A 19236-nucleotide genomic window follows, 5' to 3' on the forward strand; every position below is an offset into this window, starting at 1 on the left:
AGTCGAGGCACCCTGCCACACGCCTTCGGAAGAAGGGGTTCCCTCTGCCTGCGCTGGTGCGGGCAGGGGCGGCACCGCCCCATTCCTTCCAATCTCAGCCTAGGGGGACCCTGGCACCCCGCAGACCCCGGCCCCGCCCCTCTCGCGGGCCCCGCCCCCAGCATCTGGGTTCCTCGAAAGGGGAAGGAGGAGGATGCTGCCTGTCGCCTGCCCGCCTGCCCCCTCGCCGAGCCGGCCCCTAGAGGCCGGGCCTCTGCCCCCGCAGGGCCGTACAACAGCCGGGCAGCTTCCCCTCTTGCCTCCCTGCCCGGCCCCGCCCTCCCCTCATAAACCTCTCACCGGCCCGCCCCACACCTCGCACTCGGCGGCGGCGTCCGGCCCGGCAGCCCCGTCGCGCCTGTCCCCACCCGCTCCACCGCGGCCGGCCGCGGGACTCTGCGCTGCCGTCGCCAGCACCGCCGCCAGGTGAGGGGCGCCCGTGGGCACCGCCGGGCTGCGCGCGCCCAGACCCGGCCCCTGGCAGCCAGGAGGCTGCGGGCCAGCCCGAGCCTGTCCCCCGACGCCGCCGCCGGGACTCCGCGCCACGCCCCCCCAGGGCAGCCCTTGCAGGCGGCGGGGAGCCGTGTGGGCGCGCCGGCCGGGATGCCCAGCTCTCGCAGCCCGCGAGGCCCCCGCCGGCGTGCTGCAGGGGGCCTCCTCGCGGCGGGCGTGGGCCGTGGGAGGGGGGGTTCTCGGCAAGAAACGGGTCCCGGTGAAGCGGCTTCAGCGCCTGCGCTTCTAGATTGAGGAGGGAGCAGGAGCGGGGAGAGGAGCTGTGCTACTCGGTCTGGGGCTGTGACAGGTGTCCGCCCCGTCCTGCAGGTTTCTCCACTGGGCGTCTGCTGCCCATTTGGTGGGCGTCGTGGGGGCAGAGGACAAGACTGGGGCGTGGGAAGTTTCCCTGCAGCCCCGAGGAGGGGCTCTAGGGTGGTTGCCAGGACTCTGGGTGCATCCAGGTGTCAAGTTCAATGAACGCTGGCTGGCGCGCTCCGGGCAGTCTGCGGGTGACCAGAGCGCCGCTGGGTCTGTCTCCACGCAGGCACGATGGACGGTTCCCGCACGACGGACGATTCCCGCACGACGGACGGGCGCCGCATGACGGACGGGCCCCGCATGTCGGACGGGCCCCGCTCGGACGTGGGCCGCTGGGGCGGGAGCTCCTGGTCGGGCTCGCCGTCCCCCGAGCCCGAGCCCGACCGCCGCTCCTCGCCCGACGCCGACCGCCGCTCCCGCCGGCGGGGCCGCTCCTTCTGGGCTCGCTGCTGCCCCTGCTGCTCGTGCCGGCGCGGGGACGACGACGGGGGCTCCGAGCCCTACGGAGAACGAGGCTCCAGCGCGGGCGGACGCAGGCCCCCCTCCCGGGGCAGCCCGGTGAACGCGGCCGGAGATGGCACCATCCGAGGTGAGGCCGGTCTTGTCCACCGTGGTGGCTGGCGCAGAGCCCAGTCCCCACTGGGGGACCCTAGGAGGGTAAAAACGGGTTATTGCACCCTGCCACCGCTACCCCCCCCACACACACACACCCGTGGGACATGGCTGCTGCCCCTGACCCAGAGCTGTGGCCTTTGCAGAGGGCATGCTGGTGGTGCGGGGCGTGGACCTGCTGAGCTCCCGCTCGGACCAGAACCGCCGGGAGCATCACACTGATGAGTTTGAGTACGATGAGCTGATCCTGCGCCGCGGACAGCCCTTCCACCTGGTCCTCTTCCTGTCCCGGCCCTACGAGTCCTCTGACCGCGTTACCCTGGAGCTGCTCATTGGTCAGTGGGGACATGTGGATGGGGGAATAGGGACCTCCCAGCCCCAAGCATTAGGGCCTAAGGGGCATCTCTGGGTGCCTCCTGCTCCCCTAGATAAGTCAGGGCACTGCTGAGGGTCTCTCAGGCAGGGTCTCAGGGTCCCCGTTTTCCTTAATTGCCCTCTTCTGTTTCAAGCACCTCCTCTCGGGGCTCACTCCAGCCTCCCACTGGCGTGGCTGCTATGGGGTCCCCCTCCCTGGACCTGGCTGCCTCCCTCTGGACACTCTCTGCCCAGCTCTGTCTCTCTGGATCTCTGACCCAGGACCCAGGGCAGGCACCTCCTCGCTGCATTGCTTGGTGGCCACTGATGGCCCAGGCTGGTGATTAGGCTGCTGCCGGGGGCAGGTGACTCCTTGCACCCTTTGATTAGGGCTCCATCTTGCCCACCCAGCCTCTAATTTCCAAGGTATCCCCCATCACCACCAGCAGGGGTGCCCTGGGCTCCGAAAGGGGCAGACCTAGGGAGCGGGCAGGCTTGGCCTACGTCAGCCAGGACAGGCTGATGGGGGCTTGGTCTCACCTACCCACCTCAGAGTTCAGTGTCAGGGGAACAGGTTTGGGATGTTGGACAGGGCCCTGCCCTGACATGTGGGCAAGCATCGGGTGGGGACAGAGTTGCTCTTAGACTGTCACCGATGATGGCCCAACTCAGGGACACATACTCTGGCTCATGCACATTTTGGGTGGGGCTGGGAGGCCTCACCAGCTCCTTGCATTTTCCCCGCACCCAGGAAACAACCCCGAGGTGGGCAAGGGCACCCACGTGATCATCCCCGTGGGTCGAGGGGGCAGTGGAGGCTGGAAGGCGCAGGTGACCAAGGCTAGTGGGCAGAACCTGAACATCCGGGTCCACACGTCCCCCAACGCCATCATCGGCAAGTTCCAGTTCACCGTTCGTACACACTGCGAAGCCGGCGAGTTCCAGCTGCCCTTTGAACCTCACAATGAGATCTACATCCTCTTCAATCCCTGGTGTCCAGGTGAGCCCATAGGGTTAGGAGCAAGGGGCAGGGGTTAAGCGGGGCAGGGCTACTTTCCCAGGATCCACCTATGGCCTTGGGTTCCTTCCTGGCCCTAAAGCCACCTCCCATTGTTCAGGTGTGAGGGCCCCTGTGTCCCGGCTAGCGAGGGGATCAGCCTAGGTTCCCCCTGACTTCCTGGGAGGGGTTCCCGCCTCCTTTATTCTGGATGTGAGTCCAGCAGAATTGTCCCTGGGGCTGGTGGACGAGGAGGAGGGTGGGAGAGGAACAGACGCATGACACGAGGGTTCTGTGGACACAGATGACATCGTGTATGTGGACCGTGAGGACTGGCGGCAGGAGTACGTGCTTAATGAATCTGGAAGAATCTACTATGGGACCGAAGCACAGATTGGCGAGCGGACTTGGAATTATGGGCAGGTAGGGCAGTCCTGGCCGGGGCTGCGGGGAGCTGGGGGTGCAGGGGCTGGCTGAGCGTTTGAGCTCAGCCTTCACGCACTCTCTCCTCCCTCCGTCCAGTTTGACCATGGGGTGCTGGATGCCTGCCTGTACATCCTGGACCGGCGGGGTATGCCGTATGGAGGCCGGGGGGATCCCGTCAGTGTGTCGCGCGTCATCTCTGCCATGGTGAGAACCCTGCTGAGGGTCTGCCTACAGCTCCTCAGACCCCGCTCCCACCCTTTCTGATACCCTCAGGACCCTCACCCTGGCCACAAGTGTGGTGAGAGGGTCTCACTCCCCTGTCCTGCCCTTGCTCACCCCCCACCCCACCCCACCTTCCTGGCTGTGTCCCAGCCCTTGTGGAATGTAAGGCCAAACCCCACACCTGGCACGCCCAGGATTCACATTCCTGTGTCAGCCCCGGGTGGAGGGGGGCAGCCCTCTGGGAGCGGTGGGTGGGGTTCAGGCTACGGTCCAGGTCCCAAGGGCATTTCAGGGAAGGGGTACTCACAGGGTCAGGGGCTGAGCTCAGGGCCACTGGGCAGGTCCCAAGCCCTCACCCCTCCCACCCATCCCCGGCAGGTGAACTCCCTGGATGACAACGGGGTCCTGATTGGGAACTGGTCTGGCGATTACTCCCGAGGCACCAACCCGTCGGCGTGGGTGGGCAGTGTGGAGATCCTCCTCAGCTACCTCCACACGGGCAACTCGGTCCCCTACGGCCAGTGCTGGGTCTTCGCAGGCGTGACCACTACAGGTGGAAGGGGAACTGGGGCAGGAGCACGGGGGGCGGGGTGGGGTGGGGGGGCTGCAGGGAGGGCGGGAGGGAAGCCACTCTACTTGCACCCTGCCCATCCCAGCTGTGGCCACAGAGCCAGTGCGGGCGGGGGTGGAGGATAGGCTGGTCTTAATTATCATTAATTAGTGTTAACGACTGAGAGAGAGGCCCCAGGGAGAGGAGGGAGAAGGGAGAGGCCAGGCACCAGGTCAGCAGGTGGCCCCACTTCCCCTACCCCCCACTTCCTGCCTGCTGCTTCCTAAGCCTGAGGTCAGGGAGACTCTCCTGGCCAGCTGGAGTAAGTGCAGTGTTCAGTGCCTCATGTCCAGTGTGTGGCCCCAGCAGCCGTCACTGCCAGCCAGAAGTGACGCGCCCCCCAGAACCCTTTCTGACCCGGCTGATACTTGGCCCCACATGGCAACCTCAGTGGCCCATTTCCCCCTGTTCTACCCTGTCCCTCCATCCCTGCCTGATTCTGGGCCCTGAGTTCCCACCCTGCCACCTCTTCAGTGCTGCGCTGCCTGGGTCTCGCCACCCGAACCATCACCAACTTCAACTCAGCTCACGACACAGACACGTCCCTCACCATGGACATCTACTTCGATGAGAACATGAAGCCTCTGGAGCATCTCAACCACGACTCTGTGTGGTGAGGCTGGGACTGGGGCTGGCACCATCCCGCTGAGGCCTGGGGGGGAGGCCCTGGCCAGGCCATCACCCTGGCCCCCCTCTGTGTCCTTGCAGGAACTTCCACGTGTGGAATGACTGCTGGATGAAGAGGCCAGACCTGCCCTCCGGCTTCAATGGGTGGCAGGTAGTGGACGCCACCCCGCAGGAGACCAGCAGCGGTGAGTCAGGACTCAGAGCCAGCACCTCTGCCCCCCAACACTGGCTCTTTAAATTAGTTTACAAGTAGGATCCCTGTTTTTTTTTATTGCTTTTTTTTGGGGGGGGGGCTACACCCAGCGATGCACAGGGTCACTCCTGGCTCTGCACTCAGGAATTACCCCTGGCAGTGCTCAGGGAAACATATGGGATGCTGGGAATCGAACCCGGGTTGGCCGCGTACAAGGCAAACGCCCTACCTGCTGTGCTATCGCTCCAGCCCCAGGATCCCTGTTTATTGTTCCCTTTCTCGACCTTTGCCTGGATCTCATTTCTTTGTAATAGTCAACATACTGGGGAGATTCAAAAGTCCAAAGATTCAGAAGAATTCAGTGAGAGGTTTCCTTCCTCCCACCAATCCACTACTCTCAATTATTGGGCTTTTTGGGGTTTGGGTTTTAGGGCCACACCTAGTGATGTTTGGGGGTTGTTTCCAGTGGTACTTGGGAAACTGTGTGGTGTCATGGATCAAACCCACATGCAAAGCCCATGTAACTAACTCTCTGGTTCCCTCATTTGCTTTTTCACCTATAAAATCTGTAGATAATTGGAGCTAGAGCCATAATACAACAAGCAGTATACTTACCTTGCATGGGGTTGACCCAGATTCGATCCCTAGCATACCATATGGTCTCCCGAGCACAGCCAGGAGTGATTCCTAAGTGTAGAGCCAGAAGTAAGTGCTGAACATAGCTGAGTGTGGCCCAAACACTCCCCCACCAAAAATTTTTAAAAAACTAAATCTGGAGATAATTAACTGAAGGACCCCCCTTTTTTTTTTTCATTTTGGTGATGCTGAGAGTTGAACCCAGGACCTCACACATGCAGACAAGTACTCTGCTGCTGAGCTCCATCCCTGGATGTCTATCTGTTTGTCTGTCTCTCTATCTATCTATAATGCTCTCTATATATCTATAAGTATATAGATATAGATATGTAGAGAGTGTGTATATCTATAGTGTATATATCTATAGATATATAGAGAATGTAGTTGAAAGTCAGTAAGTTGAAAACTCTTTTACTTTCAAAAGTTACGAGTCATTACTCTTAAGAACTATGTACTTGGAGGAAAAGAAAAGGAAAGTACAGAAAAGAAAGTACAGAACTGTTTATTTCCTTATTCTCTGTCAGGAGGTTTTGTTTTGATTTCCTGTAAGTACAAGTGAAGGCCGCCTGCCCTGCTATGATCAGACATTCTGGGGGGAAGATGCCAGGAACATCCTCTCTAAAATCCCCCGGGGGTGCTGAAGGTCATGCCATTGTATGGCACTTGGGAAGTGGGCCCAGAGAGGAAGGGTGACTTTTTCTAGGACACAGAGCATTAGGCCAGTCTCAGAGTAAAAGTGGCCCCCAATACCCTCTCTGGCCTGCCCTCACCATGTGCCCTTCTGTGTGCTCCCTGCGCATACACTGTGAGTTCTGTGAGAGGACAGGAAGAGTTCAGGCTCCTGAGAGTCCCCAAGAAGAACAGGAGAGGCAGATGCCACGACATGGTCCTCAGCACTCCTCTGCAGAGGCAGCCCCCCGCCCATCTTACGCAGGCTTCTGCACCCTACCTCACACTCCACAGGGACCCCCCTGTGCCCCGCATACTCCATGGGGGCCCTGTGCCCCACCTCCCACCCCATATGGACCCCACACACCCCACCCTGTACTCCACATGGGTATCCATGCCCCACTTCACACTCCACACAGGGACACTTCACCAGGGGCCCCACCACTCCCCACTTTACACTCCACCCAGCCCAGCCCTCTTGTCCCCTTCCTTCCCAGCATTCTCCCCATCACCTGGCCCAGTGCCTTCCCTGGGCCTGCACCCCGTCCCCCAGTCACCCAGGACTTGAAGCAGCCCCTCCATCTCAGGGGTCCCTAGGAGCAGTGGCTCCTGAGCTGTATGATCTGCCAGAACACAGACCCATCTGAGTTCTGACTCTCACTCAAGCACGAGGGGCAGGCTGCAGCATCCCTGATTCTGCGCTTATTTCTTAGATGATTCCATCTTAGGTAGGTTCCCATACATAACCCAAAGAAGCATCTTTGGGCTTCAGTGTTCTTGCATGTAAATGGGGCTAATCGAGCCCAGGTAGGCTGGTAAGGAGGAATAAAAGCAATCGTCATGTACTACTAGCAGCAGGCCTGGGATATAGCAGCTACTCAGAAAGCATTAGTGCTCCCGTTCTCTCTGCATCCAGCTGTCTTATGTGACCCTGAAATTGGCTTTGCCTTCCTGAACTTCAGTTTTCCCAGCAGTCAGAGGAGAGGCTAACACTGAGTATTTTATAAGATGTTTACTGCAAGAAGGTCTTCACTTCCTCTTGTGTCCCCGCTGAACCAACCTGTCTGCTATCCCTTTTAATTTATTAATTTATTTTTTATTTTTGGGTCACACCCAGCGATGCACAGGGGTTACTCCTGGCTCTGCACTCAGGAATTACCCCTGGCGGTGCTCAGGGGACCATATGGGATGCTGGGAATTGAACCCGGGATGACTGCGTGCAAGGCAAACACCCTACCTGCTGTGCTATCGCTCCAGCCCCAAGATATCCCTTTTAGAAAACCCTCCCGAGGGCTGGAGCGATAGCACAGTGGGTAGGGCGTTTGCCTTGCATGAGGCCAACCTGGGTTCAAATCCCAGCATCCCATATGGTCCCCTGAGCACCGCCAGGGATGATTCCTGAGTGTATGAGCCAGGAGTGACCCCTGTGCATTGCTGGGTGTGACCCAAAAAGCAAAAAAAAAAAAAAAAGAAAACCCTCCCGACATGGTAAGGACAGACTCTATTTCCTACCTAACCCTCCTCCTGCTACCGCCCCACCACAGAGAGAACACAGCGGGCCACAGAACTGAGAGATTGTTCTGGAATTTTCTGGAATGATGGCTGTGGTGTCATTCCTGACCGGCAAGCAGAGCCATCATGAGCTCTGAGAGTGTCTTAATAAAGAATGAAAGGGTATTGGCCTCAGTGGAAGTCACAGACATTGGCCCTGTGGCCAGTTCAGCCCTTGGAGGAAGTGGACAACCTGGCTCCTGAAGTGGGCAAGAGCCTGGGCTTGGCCTCACCCTGCCCCCGCCGACTGAGCACATGCTTTTCTCTGCCCTCTCTGGGGTGGTCTGGGTAGCTGCTGATCCAGAGGCCTACCCCCTGGATCTGAGGGACCTCCTTCGATCTTGGTCTCCCTCCCTCTCCCAGGCATCTTCTGCTGTGGCCCCTGCTCTGTGCAGTCCATCAAGAATGGACTCGTCTACATGAAGTACGACACACCCTTCATTTTTGCTGAGGTGAGGACCACGCTTTGGACACAGGGGGCTCCAGCACCCCCCACCATCCTGGACTTCTCTGCCCTGAGCTCACTGCTGCCTGCCCGGCCGTCCCTGATCTAGTCCCTAATCCTATGAGTCTTAGCTTCATCAATTGTGGAGAAAGAAAAAGGAGATAATAATGGCTGCCATGCTTCCTGTACTCAGGATCAAAAGAGATAATGGGCATGAAACGGCTTTATAAGTCATAAAGCTAGGGAAGCAGTGAGGGATTACTGTTATTACGGCCCGGTGTGCTGCTTCTTCCCTGCTCTTCACTGCTCTCTGGCCTCCTGGGCTCCTCAGAGCTGGTCTACCAGACCAGCTTTGCCAGAAAGCTCCTGGCCATAGCTTTGGCCCTCCCCACAGCTGCTGGAACCTGGAGAAGGAGGCAGGGGGGCGGGGCAGAACTATCCCCACCGCCTACAACTGCCTCAACTCGACCCCCTTCTACCATGACAGGTGAACAGTGACAAGGTATACTGGCAGCGGCAAGACGATGGCAGCTTCAAGATTGTCTACGTGGAGGAGAGGGCCATTGGCTCACTCATCATCACGAAGGCCATCGGCTCCAACATGCAGGAGGATGTCACTCATCTCTACAAGCACCCTGAAGGTACCTTTCCTTCAGGCCTGCCGGCCCCGGCTGACCCAAGTCTTCCCGCGGGGCCCTGTCCCCTCACCCTGACTCTCTGTCCCCAGGCTCAGAAGCAGAGCGCAAGGCGGTGGAGACTGCAGCAGCTCATGGCAGTAAACCCAATGTGTACGCCTCGCGGGACACGGCTGAAGACGTGGCCATGCAGGTGGAAGCGCAGGACGCGGTGATGGGGCAGGACCTGACTGTCTCCGTGGTACTGAGCAACCGTGGCAGCAGCCGCCGCACCGTGAAGCTGCATCTCTACCTCTCGGTGACCTTCTACACCGGCGTCTCAGGCTCTGTCTTCAAGGAGAGCAAGAAGGAAGTGGTGCTGGCACCTGGGGCCTGTGAGTGTAGTCGCCCTGTAGTCTTCTCCTGTGGGGCCCGGTCCCCGGGCTGTGGTGTGGAACCCCCGGGAGGCCCCATCTGACAAGTGTCTTCTCTCTGCAGCGGACCGCGTGGTCATGCCTGTGGCCTACACGGAGTACCGGCCGCACCTCGTGGACCAGGGGGCCATGCTGCTCAATGTCTCGGGCCACGTCAAGGAGAGCGGGCAGGTGCTGGCCAAGCAGCACACCTTCCGGCTGCGCACCCCAGACCTCTCCCTCACCGTGAGTGCGGCCTCTGGGATGAGGGTTGGGCAGACTGTAGTTCTTGAGGGAGAATGTAATGGATGGGAGGGGGGGAGAGAGATAGTACAGCGGGTAGGGCACTTGCCTTGCACCTGGCAGACCCAGGTTGGATCCTTAGGACTACATAGGGTCCCTGATCCCACCAGGTGTGATCTCTGAGCACTGAGCCAGGAGTAAGCCCTGAGCACAGCCAGGTGTGACACCCCCCCAAAGAAAAATAAAAACAAGGGGCTGGAGTGATAGCACAGCGGGTAAGGCGTTTGCCTTGCACGCGGCCAACCCGGGTTCGAATCCCAGCATCCCATATGGTCCCCTGAGCACCGCCAGGGGTAATTCCTGAGTGCAAAGCCAGGAGTAACCCCTGTGCATCGCCAGGTGTGACCCAAAAAGCAAAAAAAAAAAAAAAAAAAAAAAAGAAAAAGAAAAACAAGACAAAAAAAATTTTTAGAGACTGATTCCAGAGTCTTGGCTTCCTCCACAAGATGAACTCTCCCCTGATTCTGTGCTCATAGCACTTTGGAGAGGCTTAGAATTACCTCTCTGACTGGGGCTGGAGAGATAATACAGCAGGTGGGGCGCTTGCCTTGCATGCGGCCAACCCAGGATCTATCTCCAGCACCCCATATGATCCCTGAGCCAGCCAGGAGTGATACCTGAGCACAGAGCTAGGCGTAAGCCCTGAACACTGCCTGTATGACACCCCCCCTCCCCACCCCTACCTGTAGCACTGTAGCACTGTCATCCTATTGTTCATCTATTTGCTCGAGCGGGCACCAGTAATGTCTCCATTGTGAGACTTCTTGTTACTGTTTTTGGCATATCGAATACCCCACAGGTAGCTTGCCAGGCTCTGCTGTGCGGGCGGGATACTCTCAGTAGCTTGCTGGGCTCTCCGACAGGGACGGAGGAATCACCCGGGTTGGCCTCATGCAAGGCAAACACCCTACCCGCTGTGCTATCGCTCCAGCCTTGTAAATCAGTATTAAGTACTGGAAAAAAAAAAACTAGTGATGGGGGTTGGAGCAATAGTACAATAGGTAGGGTACCAAAAGAAAAAAAAAATGTCTTTGCTAACCGGCACAGTAAAAGAGGGGCTCAGGAGGGTTTGACTGTAAGGAGCTTTCCCTCTTTGAAAGCCCTTTGTGGTCCCCTGTGTTGGACTGGGTCTCTGATGGGCTCTTTTTCTCTCAGTTGTTGGGCGCTGCTGTGGTTGGCCAGGAGTGCGGTGTCCAGATCGTCTTCAAGAACCCACTGCCAATTACCCTCACCAACGTTGTGTTCCGGCTCGAGGGCTCCGGGTTACAGAGACCCAAGGTCCTCAATGTTGGGTGAGTCTAGTCTCTTCTGCTTCTGCCGCCTGTGCCCCCTGGCCCACCCTGGGTCCCAACTCATGTGCTGTCTCGGTCAGTACATCCCACCTCTCAGGGCACAAGACAGTAGCTGGGAACAGCCAACAACAGCTCCTGACTCAGAGCAGTGCAAGCCAACGTGCCATGTGCTTAGAAGTGCCACATGCGGCCTGGTCTCCTGCCCATGCCTCAGCCCTCTCCTTAGGTGAGGTGCTAAGGCTTTGCCAAGGCAGTATCAGCAATGCATCACTAACAATTGCCCGGCTAGCCAGCACTCAGGAACTGGATAGACCCTCTCAGATGGAAAACATCCTTTAAGCTACGCTAGAGGGCATGGTCGGAGAGATAGTACAGTGGGTAAGGCACTTTACTTGCATACCACTGACCCAGGTTCAATCCCTGGCACCACATATGTATCCCCAAGCCCAGCAGCATAGGGCGAGGTGCAAGCCCTCAGCATAGCCGGGTGTAGGGCAAAACAAACAGACCAACATAAATTAAGTACACTAGAGGGACCAGGGATGTAGCTCAGTGATAGGGCACTTCCCTTGCATGTGTGAAGCCCTAGATTCCAAAAAACAATAGAAAGATAATATGGAAATCTTCAAAACCCTTGGAAATGATACATATGTTTAATGATCTATTAATTAAAAGAATATTGCAGGAAATCACAAAATATTTTGACCTGAACAGGAAAGACAATATAGCAGGGACTGGGGGTGTAGCTCAGTGGTAGAACCCTTGTTTGCATGAGGCCCTGAGTTCAATCCCCGGCAGCACAAAAATAAATAAATATGGGTCAGAGAGATAGCTTAAAGAGATGAGTTGCAGGTTTTGCATGCATGAAGCCTGGATTCAATCTCCTGAGTGCTACCAGGAGTGAACTCTGAGGACAGAGCAGGAAGTAGTAACAGTCCCCCAACACTGTTGGGTGTGACCCAAAAACAAAAAAAAGAAAGGAAAGGAGGGAGGAGGAAGGGAGAGAGGACAGAATAGACGTTTGGGAGATTGCTCAGAGGCTTAAAGGCTTGCTTGGCTTAGAGAGATCAAGAGTTGGAAGCCCAATACTGCTACATACATTGAGGTAATAAGCATAGTCCTGCTGTCTGTGATCCTCAGAAGATGGGTCAGGCTTAGACCTCATAGTGCTGCAGGTAAATCTGGGGTCCTGTGCTTAATCACTGACCCACACATCCTAAGTGTTCCATGGTCTGGCAGTCCCTAGTAAGGGGAAAAAAATTAAAATTAGTAAAAATCTATACTATGGGACCAGAGAGATAGTACAGTGAATAAGGCGCTTGCCTGGCACGCAGCCAACCCAGATTTGACCCCCAGCATTACATACAGTTCTCTGACCTCTGCCAGGAGTGATCACTGAGCACAGAGTGAAGAGTAATCCAGGACCAACACTGGGTATTGTGCACAAACTGGAAAAAAAGAAATCCAAAGTACATTCAAATCATCATATGATTAAAAGAGTCATCATCATGTGATTAAAAGAAAAGCTTTGAGACTTGGGCTCAATCCTAGCTCTGTCCATCCCTGCCTCTGGGCAAGTGGCTTATCTTCCTTAAACCTCAGTTTTTCCTCCTGTGAAGTGGGGATAAAAGTAGTACCTGGCTCTGAGGCTTGTGCCAGAATTAGATGAGATCATGCCTGGTAAATCTTTAGTGTAGGAAGTGCTCTGCTTGTTCTTTTGATTCTTTATCTTCTGGTTTTAGAGGAGCTGGGTTCCAACCCCTTCTTACAACTGTAAGCATGTGCCCTATGTTGGAGGGAGTGTAACTGAATTCTTTAGAGAATAGGTAGCAGCTACACACCCTCCTACAAGGTTTGAATAGTTGTTAATCTGTCGTCTCATCTACTCACTGAGTGGTTGTCTTTGAGCTTAATGGAGTTGCCATCCTTTTTCTTGAATATGTTGATGATAGCCATTGTCTTTTTTCAGACTGCAGATTTCCTTTAGTCTAGCTGTCCTGCAAGGACCTCTGAAGTAGTGACGCTAATATTCCCTTCTTGATTGCTGAGATTTTTTTGTGGATGAATAGCACTAGATACATTTGAGATTTCCTAGGATGACATTTTGCATTGGTGGTATAGTGGTGAGCATAGCTGCCTTCCTAGGATGACATTTTAATACTAGTTATAATTTTACAGTGCCCTTCTTCAAACAAGATCCTGGAAGCTTATTGTTTTTTCATTTGATTCTTCTTTGAGAGGCCTCCAAAACAATGTGCAAGGGCCCCCAAGCCCCCTCCTGGCATACTCAGCTGGCCCTAGGCAGTGAATGCTTCCATCTGTAGAAACTGCTCAGGGCCGGTGGTCCATACTGGTACTTCTTTGAGACTCCAGGGCTACACCCAGCCATGCTGAGGAGCTGGGGATTGAATTTGGGGCCTCGTGCAAACCAGGCATGTGCCCCAGCACTGTGAGCACTCCTTGTGAGTCCTGCCTCAGCTGAGGAAGCTAGCTCCCGGTCTCACGGCATCCCTGAGCCTTTGGCCACGGCAGACACCACACAATTGTTGCTAGTGGGCCATGAGCACCAAGCAGGTGTTCTAGAGGAGAGACTCTCATCCAGCCAGGCCAGCTCTGTACCCAGTGGGGTACCCAGCATGCCGCCCTCCTGGGCCTATGTGATCATCACATGTACATGCTGCCCTGTCCTTCTCTGGTGACAGCACAGAGGCCGGCATGGAAGGCCAGAGGCTGACCTTTACGATCAGCTTCCTGGGACTTGAGAGACAGCTGAACAGGCTGCGGGTCTGCTTGGCGTGCCAGAGGGCCAGGTTCCATCCATGGCACTGTATGGTCCCCTGAGCACCGCCAGGTGTGGTTCAAACAACAAAATTGCTCTCTGGGCCAGGAGCTCGGGGGTTCAACCCCTCAGCAAGGTTCTGTGTGAAGGGCTGGGGAAGCCAGAGTTCCTCATCCGCCCTGCCCATCCTGCACACACAGCACTTTCCAAAGGGGAAAGGCTCCATTCTGCCGGGATGTGTCACGAAGGCATTGGCTTCCCTCCGGTCCACCTGCAAGTGGTGTGGGGCTGCTGCAGGTACCTTTCCTGTTTTGAGGCGATCTGGAGTGTTTTGAGGGATCTGGAGCTGACTCCCCTGTCACCCCAGCAGCCATCTGGCTGGACTTTTCTCCCCCACCTTCAGGGGCAGAGGGAGGGTACCCCATTGCATTGGGACTTGGGCAGGTCCTGACCTTCTGTGCTTCCCCCAATGCCAGAGTCCAGGCTGGGCCTCTGGGACCACTGAGAACCCCAGGGGACAATTGCAGAGCTGGGGGGGCAGGATCAATTGAATTCCAAGATGGGCGTTACTTGGCTCTCATTTGCACATCAAAGACTGTGGTATGGAACCCCATTATAGCATAAGGCGTGCCTGCCAGTGCCACCCAACTTGGTGACTGACCATTTAATAAACATTCCAGAACTTACTCCTCCAGATGACTGCTGTCACCACTAAGGCAGTCACTGGGGAGGGTGTAAGGCCATTCCAAATCCTTCTTGGGAATTTCCCCAGCCCCTGAATCATTCTCTAGACGGTGCTTAGGGTGGCTTTCTTATGGGCTGGACTTTAGGGGAACAGGTCAGACTAATTAATAAGGTAAATGAACAGGTGGGTAATGATGTGTTCAGAAATGAAACTTGGCTGTAAAGGAGGGTGTGTGTGTGTGTGTGTGTGTGTGTGTGTGTGTGTGTGTGAGAGAGAGAGAGAGAGAGAGAGAGAGAGAAGGATATGGAGGATGTAAAAATATCTCCAGCACTGGCTACACATTTGAGTAGTGCATAACTGGAAGATGGGGCTGAGCTGAGTTCTGGTATCCTTGTCTGAGAGGGAATTTATTGTCCAGGCTCAGTTACAGGCATGTCCAGCTGTGGGATTTGTAGCCCTAAACTTGCAAACAGGGCTCTGAAAATGTTTTGCCTGACACAGACACAAGGGCAGGGAGAGATCTTAACAACCCTTCAGGGAGCCCGAGAGCAATTTCTTCTGAAAGTAACGACAGAAATAAAGGCTTGGTTCTGAAATAGGACAGTTCAATTAAGTATGACTTCAGTGGACTTTTGTTTTGCTTTGGGGCACGCCCAGTGGTGCTCAGAGACTACTCCCAGATTGGTGCTCAGGGTTTGTGGCCAGTGGTGCCCAAGCGATGCTAAGGATTGGACCCTGAGTCCAGTATGCTAAGAATACACACTTATCCATGAGTTATCTCCCAGGACCCCTTGTATGGACTTTTATTTTGGGGGGGAGGGGGGATCTTTGGGTCACACCTACAGTGCTCAGGAATTACTCCTGGTGGTGCTTGGGGGACCTATGGGATGCCAGGGATCGAACCCGGTCAGCTACATGCAAGGCAAATGCCCTACCCTCTGTACTATTGCTACAGCCTTTTGTATGGACTTTTAAAGTCTAAGTGTAAACAATTTTAACTTCCTTCCTTCCTTCCTTCCTTCCTTCCTTCCTTCCTTCCTTCCTTCCTTCCTTCCTTCCTTCCTTCCTTCCTTCCTTCTTCCTTCCTTTCTCCTTCCTTCTCTCCCTCCCTCCCTCCCTCCCTCCCTCCCTCCCTCCCTCCTTCCTTCCTTCCTTCCTTCCTTCCTTCCTTCCTTCCTTCCTTCCTTCCTTCCTTCCTTCCTTCCTTCCTTTTCCTTCCTTCCCTCCCTCCTTCCTTCCTTCCTTCCTTCCTTCCTTTTCCTTCCTTCCCTCCCTCCTTCCCTCTCTCTCTCCTTCCTTCCTTCCTTCCTTCCCTCTCTCTCTCCTTCCTTCCTTCCTTCCTTCATTCCTTCCTTCCTTCCTTCCTTCCTTCCTTCCTTCCTTCCTTCCTTCCTTCCTTCCTTCCTTCCTTCCTTCCTTCCTTCCTTCCTTCCTTCCTTCCTTCCTTCCTTCCTTCCTTCCTTCGTCTTCTCAGAGCTTACCTCTTACTCTATGTTCAGGGATAATTCCTGGTGGGGTTCAGGGGACCATATGTGATGCCAGGAAAGCAATTTGTCAGCCATGTGCCTGGCAGGTGTGTCTGGCCTGCTGTACTCTCCCACCTCACAATTGTAATTTTTTGTTTGTGGGAAAAGTGGATACAAATTAAAAGCATAAACTTGTAACCAGCCTACCTGTTAAGGACTTAATTTCTAGTTACATATTATGGTTGGAAGTCTAGAAATTAAGTCCATAACCTAACAAGTAGGCTGGCTATTTACAGATATAATGCAGATGTAGAAGAAGATTCCTATCTATTCTGTTTTCATAAGCTGTGTTTTGTGGCTTTCTTGGCTCATTCTTAATAGGGCGGAGTGAGGGCTTTTTTGTATCTGTGACTAGATCTGTGGCTCCCTCTTCCTGCTCTTTCACTTCATGAACTCCGGAACCTTAAATATCATCTGATCTCACTCCCCTTACTTTTTATGCACTTCCATATTGCTTCCAGAAAGCAAGGATCACAGATGTTCAATCACTTGTCCTAAAGCACACAGCTCTCAGAGGTGGCCTACTGTGTTCCCCAAAGCCCCTGGAGAACAGGCTCCAAGCTAAGTGGTTTGCCCCAAGGTAGGATCATCCACCAGATGAGGTGTTGGCTTATTCCCAACACTTAGATCTCAAGACTTTGATGTCTGCGGGGGTCTGCCTCCAAGGCAGGCTAGGGTTGAGTAGCGGGTGGAGGAGAGGGTTTAGGCAGGGCAGTAAAGGACAGAAGCTGGCAGGCAGGCCTGAGCAGAAGTGGGGTGGGGAGTGCAGGTGGCTGGAGGAGGTGGGGCAGGGCAGGGAAGAGGCGTTTTCCTGAGAGCAGAAGGTGCTCAGGGAGTCCTCCTTGGGAGGTGGGGTGGGGGGAAGCGTGCTATGAGCCAGCCTGGAGGCAGCCCAGGTGGGTTCCAGGAAGGGAAGGAGCCAGCAGGCTGGTGGGCAGAAGGAATGGTGGGGGCTGATGAGGCCGCGCAGGCGGATGGTTGAGTCAGAGAGCCTGTGTGATGGGTTAGGGAGCTGCATCTCAGCCCATCAGCACTAGAGAAGCCACGTCCTCCAGGACTAGCTCTTCTCTGAGTGGTTGGAGGCTGGGCTGGGGGAGAATGACATGGAAGGCAAGAGGCTAAAGTGCTAAAGTACCTGACAAGAGTGGAAAAGAGGGCTGGAGCGATAGCAGAGCGGGTAGGGCGTTTGCCTTGCACGTGGCCGACCCGGGTTCGAATCCCAGCATCCCATATGGTCCCCTGAGCAGCGCCAGGAGTAATTCCTGAGTGTAGAACCAGGAGCAACCCCTGTGCATCGCCAGGTGTGACGCAAAAAAAAAAAAAAAAAAGAGTGGAAAAAACCATTAAAGACTGTCTCTCCCTCTCCTCCCTTCCTCTGTCTGTCCTTGTCATCTGTTTCTATCCTTATTTCTCCCTCTTCTCTTTCATCCCCACTCCTATATTTCTCTCTCTCTCTCACTCTCTCTCTCTCTCTCTCTCTCTCTCTCTCTCTCTCTCTCTCTCTCTCACACACACACACACACACACACACACACGCCCCAGTTGAAAGGTGTAAGTCATCTATTCCTAGGAAGAACTATCCTTTTTTGTTTCCAATGTTTGGGACTCCCTGTAAAGATGATTGTAGTAGAGGGAAATTAATTTTCCTCCAAGTTCTTTCTCAACAAAACAGGAAGCATTTGCTCAAAACATGTTGAGCCCCAGAACTGGGACTTCATTGCCTTGACCCAGAGACCTGCAGGGGGACTGGGGTGGGTCTGCTGGGGAAGGAGGTGGGAGGGGAGACAGCACCCCATCTGTCCAGGTGTGTGTGGGAGAGGGAGGTGTATGATGGGGCTGATGGGGCGCTTTCCAGCTCAGCTGCTGGGTGGGTGGCCCAGATCTGGCTCGGGCGGTGGCTTGGGGCTCAGGCTTATCCTGGCCGTGGGTGTAGAGACTCCAGCTGAGCCCAGCTGTGAACGAGGGCTTCTACTTCCTGCTCCTTCCTTCCCAGTTGCCCCCACCCCCGGTGCTTGCTCCCCATTCTTCTGCCCTCAGTCACCCCAGAGCCATGACGCTATCTCTGCCCACAGGGACATCGGTGGCAACGAGACAGTGACGCTGCGGCAGACTTTCGTGCCCGTGCGGCCAGGGCCCCGGCAGCTCATTGCCAGCCTGGACAGCCCGCAGCTCTCCCAGGTGCACGGGGTCATCCAAGTGGACGTGGCCCCAGCTTCCAGTGGTGCTGGTTTCTTTTCTGATGCTGGAGGCGGTGGTAACTCAGGCGAGAACATCCCCATGGCATCTCGAGGTGGGGCTTAGCCCTGGCCTGGAGCCTGAGGAACAAGGACACTGCCCCAGGACGGGGGCCTGCCGGAGGGCAACTCAGGGTGCCAAGGTGGGAGGGCCAGGAGCCCAGGAAGGGGGCCCATCTCCACTGGCACTGGGCGGCGTGGATGCTAATAAACTGTTTTGTAATGAAGCTGGCCCCCTTGGTGCCTCTGTCAGGCCAGGCCAAGGAGCTCAGAACCTGCCATATGTGCTAGGGACACACACAGACCTGACTCCACTGTTGCTGAGATTGTGGAGAATCAGGGGCTCAATCTATGCCTATGCAGTGGCAGACCACTCGTCTGTTTACCTGGCCAATTGCCCCTCACCCCAGGGTGCTTCCATGGCTCAGAGTTTTGGAAGCCCTCTGGGTGGAGTGGGCTGCACCTTCTGTGGCGCCTCCTGTGGGGGAGGAGGACTGTTTGTAGGCATGTGTTTGAGGTGGAAAGGGGTACAGAACACTGAGCGGCAGGAGCAACACTTGTTTTCAAATATCTTTGTCTATGAATATTTATGCAAATAGCACATATTCCGTGTAGAAAATAAAAACTGTGGAGTATGACCATGATCCCCCATTCATCCGATGGTATGGGAAAGAACAGTAACACTGTGTTTCACCTGCTGCCTCCCCATCCGTCACCTCCAGTGAGCATTTTCCTACAGCATTAAATATTCTTTGAAAATGGAAGCATGAAAAGGAACTGGAGGAACAGTGCAGTGACTTAGAAAAGGTCCTCTAAGTGGTCATGGGTTCAAGTCCCCTGTGTTTTATATGTGCCAGCGGTGATCCTGGCAGTGCTGTTGTTCGAGCCTGGCGGCTCTTCCCTTATGATCACTGGTGCTGCAAGCAACCCACTGTCATACTAGAGCCAGTGTGTTTGAGCACCAAAAGGGATGCAAACCCCCTTCCTGAGACCACCAAGAAGTCAAAGCTCTGTGCAACATATGTGTGAGCATTGCACCTCCAGCTAGTACAATCATAACTGTGAGCCTCTACCAAGCATGTGAACCCCAACAAACTTGTGCAAGCACTGTAACAAAAGGAGAACCTCAGTGGGCACTGTGGCAGAGTATATGGCCCCTAGTGAACACCACAACCAGATATGTGAGCAACCTTGTT

At 55.3% G+C, this 19236-nt stretch overlaps 1 protein-coding gene across 1 annotated transcript; it reads left to right on the forward strand.

Annotated features, from left to right (window-relative positions):
- The first annotated feature begins 1134 nt into the window (after positions 1-1134).
- TGM1 (transglutaminase 1) lies at positions 1135-18151 on the forward strand. The gene is made up of 14 exons (XM_004609439.2): positions 1135-1441; positions 1611-1799; positions 2570-2818; positions 3120-3238; positions 3338-3445; positions 3842-4016; positions 4548-4686; positions 4782-4885; positions 8113-8201; positions 8682-8835; positions 8922-9203; positions 9307-9467; positions 10680-10816; positions 17879-18151. The coding sequence occupies exons 1-14, from the start codon at positions 1135-1137 to the stop codon at positions 18105-18107; spliced, it is 2442 nt and encodes an 813-aa protein (XP_004609496.2). The 3' UTR covers positions 18108-18151.
- Positions 18152-19236: the final 1085 nt, after the last annotated feature.

Source organism: Sorex araneus, chromosome 3 (assembly GCF_027595985.1).
Source record: "Sorex araneus isolate mSorAra2 chromosome 3, mSorAra2.pri, whole genome shotgun sequence".
Lineage (NCBI taxonomy): Eukaryota > Metazoa > Chordata > Mammalia > Eulipotyphla > Soricidae > Sorex > Sorex araneus.